We start from the raw sequence: 5,686 nt of genomic DNA, 5'->3' as shown, positions 1-5,686 counted from the left end.
TGATAATGATCACACAATATAATAATAATAATAATAATAATAATAATAATAATAATAATAATAATAATAATAATAATAATAATAATAATAATGGCTTATCCATACTAATAGATTTTCATGATATAGTTAATCATTCTCTTAAACTTTTAAGTTTCTAACTTCTATTTCTTTGGCCATTGGGAAAAAGCCAGCCTCTTGCCCCCAACAATCCGGGTCCTCATTTTACCCGCCTCGGGAAGGCTGAGTCCACCTTGAGCCAGTCGATCAGGATAGAACTGCTGGCAGAGGGCAGAGTTAGCCTGCAATACTGCATTCTAACTACTGGGAAGGAAGGGGGGGGAGGGAGGAAGAAAGATAGCAATAGTACTTAAGACTTATATACCGCTTCGCAGTGCTTTCCAGCCCTCTCTAAGCGGTTTTACAGAGTCAGCCTCTTGCCCCCAACAATCTGGGTCCTCATTTTACCCACCTCGGAAGGACGGAAGGCTGAGTCAGTTTTGAGCCAGTGAGATTTGGACTGCCGGTAGCCAGCAGTCAGGAGAAGCAGCCTGCAGTACTGCATTCTAACCACTGCGCCACAAATGATGATTGGGTACAATTGCCAACGTTCCTATAGACACGGTTAACATCTGGAGGTCTTCAACACAGAGAAGGTTGGTCCGTAGGAACGTGCGATGGGAGACCTTCCCATGCATTGCCCTTATGTGTCTCTTCTTCCGGCAGAGTCCATCGAGATGGGTCCCTCCAAGTCGGCAACGAATCTCCCATCATGGGTTCCTCGCCTCTCGGAGCAACTCAGCTGGACACAGACGGGGCCCTTTGGCTGGGTGAGTTCATGAGCGCAACCACATCGCCCCCACATCGCTGGACCTCTTCTAAAGAACCCAATCGTCTTAATAGCACCGACTATTAGCCAGGACATGGGTTGGGTTCTCCAGATGGGAGAGGGCATACTGGTCGCCAACCTGTGGGCCGGGGATCACTGGTGGTCGGTGAGAAAATTTAGGTAGTCCGCAGAGAAATGTCACCCCCAAATCCAGGCTGCGCGGGAACACGAGGCTGCGCCGCCCACATGGCCCGCAGGAACACAAGGCTTGCGTCGCTTGCATTGCAAACAACACGAGGTGGTGAGGAGAAGGGGGAAAGGGCAGAGGGGGGGAACTTGCCCCACTCACCCCACACGCCTGGCCTGGCCACCGGGCTGCTTCTTTCCACTTCTTTCTTCTTCTGCTTTTGGCTGCACGCAAGGAAAAATAGCAAAAGTCTTCCTTTCCCTCCCCCAAACTCCGCCAGAAATGAGTCTTTGGGACCCTGCAAGGCATCCTTAGCAAATGTATCTCAGAGTCGGCTACACTCAGGCAGTGCCGGACGTGTTAACTCCCAATAAATCCTTTTGGAAGTTTTGGAAGTTTGGCTTGAGACTCCCGATTTAAATGGGGGGTGTAACTGCCGGAATCCTGACACTAAGTTCTCTCTGTCCTCTTCTCACAGGTGGGTTGGAGAAGCTGAGCCTGGCCCACAAGCTTCCCAAATCTTTCCTCACCGGCTTCGTGGGCTGCATACGAGACGTGGTGGTGGACCGCCAAGAACTCCATCTGGTAGAGGATGCTTTGAACAACCCCACCATATTACACTGCGCAGCCAAATGAAACGATCCGGCCTCTCCTCCTCTCCCTCTGCCTCTCTCTCTTCCCTCCACCCGGCTATTGCTGTAATTATTTTCTATTTTTGTAAAACTTCTTGCTTTTTTATATTTTTTGGGGGGGTAGGGACAGGAAGAGGGGGGGGGATAGCAGGGAGATGAGGAGGAGGAGGAGGAAGAAGAAGAAGAGAAGGATTGCAAGAGGATTTCGGTTGGAGAAGAACATTCTTTTGGGGTTTATTGTTTGGTTGCAGCATTATCTCGCCCATCGGACTCAACGAGGAGCCAAAAAAAAAGCCTCCCATTTTTAAAAATCCGGCAAAGCTTCGGAATGTGACCAAGGAACAAAATTCCCCCATTTTGCTTCTGGGAGGGGGGGCGGGATCACCGTCCACTGTAAATGTCACTCATACTTGAAGTCATTCTTTTTTGTTGTTATTATTATTATTATTTTTAATCAGGTTTATTATTTGTTTTGGCCGACACCAAGGGGAAAACAAAACCACAGACAGAAGAGTTGTCCGAGCTGTGGCATCTCTGAACAAAGGAAAAACAACAACCCATCCTACAAACTCAGGGGCAGGGGGGGTTGGAGGTGGCAGATTTCCCACACATCCCCCCAAATAAGCCAACAGGGATCTCCCTGCAGAAGTTCCAAGAAACTGGACTCAGGTTTTCATCCCCCAAAGCACCCAGCTTGGTCCTTCGCTCTTAACTGGGCTCCGTAGGATCTTCTGGTACTTGCCCTTAGAATGACAAACTGCCCGGCATGTGTGTCTTGTATGTAAGTGTGTAGGTGTAGGTGTGTGTGTGTGTCAACACATACACACATCTATCCTTTGTCCTCTTTTGACAGAAGCCACAGGAGTTTTAGCTCTCGGTAACAGTGGTGAGAAACGGCTTTGCCAGAGAGATGCAGGATAGAAAGGAAAGAATGATCAGATGATCTCAGAGAGGTAGGCAAAGGAATTGGGGAGAGAAGGGTTGCGGGTGGCCTGGAGGTCAAACAGGATTCCTTAAACCAGAGGTCTCCAAACATGGCCACTTTAAGACTTGTGGACTTCAACTCCCAGAATTCTGGGAGTTGAAGTCCACAAGTCATAAAATGGCCAATTTTGGGGACTCCTGCCTTACACCTTCAAGGCAACGAGCCTTACCTTTCTGATCCAGATTTCATCATTCACAAAAGATAAATTAGCGACGGGCTCAGGAAAGTTTTATCTATAAGCCCGGACCCCAGATCTTTGATGCTACCTAAGGTCACCACGCCAAGCTAATCATCCACCGTGCAAAATAATTTTGGAGACATTGCAGAACAGTAACCGTGGTTAAATCCAGGCCCAGGCTGTCTTAGGTGCCTCTCTGCCTGGTTGACTTGGTCTTTATGGAAGAAAAAACATTTTCAGAGGTTTCACCATTCCCTCACCGTCCCTGAGGGGTGTAGGCCGGGCCTAAAACTTGAGCTCCCCGTTTTACACATGTGTACATAACGCACGCATAGCCTCCCCAATTTGTTTCTCATGACTCATCTACAATACTCTGTGGGGAGGGGAAAAATACACACCTATCTTATCTTAACTATAAATATATACATATATATTTCTATGGTGTGATATGTACAGCCAGAATCCGGTGACTTTGTCACACACTCTCTCCTACATTCCAAATCCTCTCCATTTTGGGGATGCCCTTAGCAGGAAATTTGGGACTCCTTTTCCTTGGGATGGCAAGCGGTATAAAATTAACAGAAAGCAAAAAAAATAAAATAAAAAATCACTCCGTCACGGATGCTGTACAACGTCTAGAATTTGGATTGTGGGGAAAACTAGCAAACTCCACTTCAGGTTGGCTGAAAAAGGCAACTAAGTAAGCTGACCAAGGCTGGATTTGGACTGTTAAATGTCTTGTGTCTGTTTTGTTAATACGACTCCTCTTCCTCGCCTCCTTGGTTGCTTACGAGAGAAGCAGCAAGACCTTCTTTTCTCGGTTATTTTTTTTTATCTAGCTCTGTTCTTTCTTCATTGAAACATACCTACTTAGAGAAGCTTGTGGCTTGGGTGACTTACTCAGGCAAAGAAAGGGATACTTGGGGGTGCGGTTTGAATTTATTCCCTGTGGTCATTCAACCCTCTCCCCCCAAAAACCCCAACTCAAAACAGTTCCCAGGAATTATTGCAGCCATCCTAAAGGCGCTGAAAAATAGAAACTTGTTGTACGGGCCTGTTTTTCAAACTTGCCCAGTGTAGAACTAAGGAGACATTTCCTGGTGGTGAGAAAAAAGTTAATTTTGCCTTCAAAAGTTGTGGGTGTTCCATCCCTGGAGGCTTTTAAGAAGACATTGGACAGGCAGCTGTCCGTAATAGTATAGGGTCTCTTGCTTGCGCGGGGGGTTGGACTAGATGACCCCCCAGGGTCCCTTCCAACACTTATTCTGTAAGGCTTCAATGTCAAGAATGCCGCAGCCAATGTTTTATCCTACATTTTACGAGCCACAGTGGCGCAGTGGTCAGAGTGCAGTACTGCAGGGCTCCTGCTGACTACCGGCTGACTGCAGTTTGCCAGTTCGAATCCCACCAGGCTCAAGGTTGGCTCAGCTTTCCGTCCTTCCGAGGTGGGTAAAACGAGGACCCAGATTGTTGGAGGGAATAGGCTGTGCGCCGCTTAGAAAGGGCTGTGAAGACTATGAAGCAGTTATATAAGCCTAAGTGCTGTTTGCTATTGCTATACTTCTTTGAAAAGGGCTGGAAAAATCCAATTTTTCCCACTGAGCCTCCAAACGGGCCGAACAGCTTCTGAGCAGGCTGCACACTTCCCTTTCCACCCGATGCGATGGGAGTTTGGCCTAATCTAGTTTGGCAGTGAATCTGAATTCAGGGTCCCACTTGGTGTCCTCCTTCCCTCTCCTGGAGACCTGAGTATGGACATGCCTTCAGCTGGATTTCTAAGACTGGATTTGGGGTACTCTTCTGGATGTACTTGGAGGAGAACAATATCCATGGAAGAACACAGTGGCTGTATTTCTCAGTGTGGCCTGGGCTCCATGCTACTCCATGTTCCCAAACAGCTGGGAAATGCTAGGAAAAAGGGCCGCCTCCCTAAATGTGAAAGAACTGGGCCAGATACCCTCAACAATCGTGACTCCCTGGGACTGAACTCTTCGATTATCGGGGACGCCCCTTTTACCGATTTTAATCACATTCACGCTGACATTTCTGTGGTGCTAGGGGATCAACACAAGAAAACAGGACAGCCGTGTGTTTCAAATGAAAATAAACATAAAAAAGAAAAGAAAAGGGAAACAAAGCATCTTCATGTTTTTTTTTTCAAAGCAAGACAAACTCCCAAGCCAGCTTCTAGGTGTTATGGTGGGGGGGTGGGGGGTGGCTTCCAACACCTGCAGGAAATTTCCAGGAAAAGAAACTTTTGGGATGGTTCTTAAATGCAGTGCAGAATCTCTACCTCCGCAGGGCTCTTTGGAACCTGGCTAAAATGCCCTTTGCAACTCTACTAAATGAAGCCCTTTGTTGAAGGTTGGGGGGCTATTTGCGAAGGGTCTGGTTTGGGAAAGGGCTCCGGATTATTATTATTTTTAAACCAATCCCCTTTTTATTCACACTTGGGTGTGAATTGCAGCTTTGCCCCTTCTGGTTCCAGTGTCTTCTGCGTGGACGGAGAACAACTTGGCTTTCATTTTTCCTCCGGTTATTTCCATCTCGTTTGCTGAAGGGGTGAAAAAAAAAAATAGAATTCAGAGAAAATAATTGTATTTTGTCACCAAAAACCCCGGGAATCGCCTCAAGGGACTTGCGTGAGATTAGATAGTGCCAAAGGCACCGGGATAAACTGCAACCTTTGGAGTGACACACACCTACTTGTGGTTATCTGGACCCAGATCGACTCGACTCGCTTGGGGACATTTCGTGGGTCCTGTTGAATTGCTGGGGTGGTGGGTGGTGACGGAATTAAATAGAAATAGGGGGGTGATAGACAAACATCAAAGGATGTCCGCCCACGTCCTTTGAGGTCTCGAATGCAAGAAGTGGC

The 5,686-nt window shown here is 47.3% G+C and overlaps 1 protein-coding gene across 1 annotated transcript in view; it reads left to right on the top strand.

Annotated features, from left to right (window-relative positions):
* The window catches only part of AGRN (agrin), a 183,832-nt gene extending 178,888 nt beyond the window's left edge, over window positions 1-4,944 (top strand). Inside the window, exons 35-36 of the mRNA XM_087944607.1 lie at window positions 724-827; window positions 1,492-4,944. Coding sequence (XP_087800733.1) covers window positions 724-827; window positions 1,492-1,649 — 262 coding nt within the window. The 3' untranslated portion in view covers window positions 1,650-4,944. The remainder of the gene's footprint in view (window positions 1-723; window positions 828-1,491) is intronic.
* Window positions 4,945-5,686: the final 742 nt, after the last annotated feature.

Source organism: Notechis scutatus, chromosome 16 (assembly GCF_049901735.1).
Source record: "Notechis scutatus isolate UNSWTSFEM ecotype Mainland chromosome 16, rNotScu1.2, whole genome shotgun sequence".
Classification (NCBI taxonomy): Eukaryota; Metazoa; Chordata; class Lepidosauria; order Squamata; family Elapidae; genus Notechis; species Notechis scutatus.
This window is presented reverse-complemented; position numbering and strand designations above follow the sequence as displayed.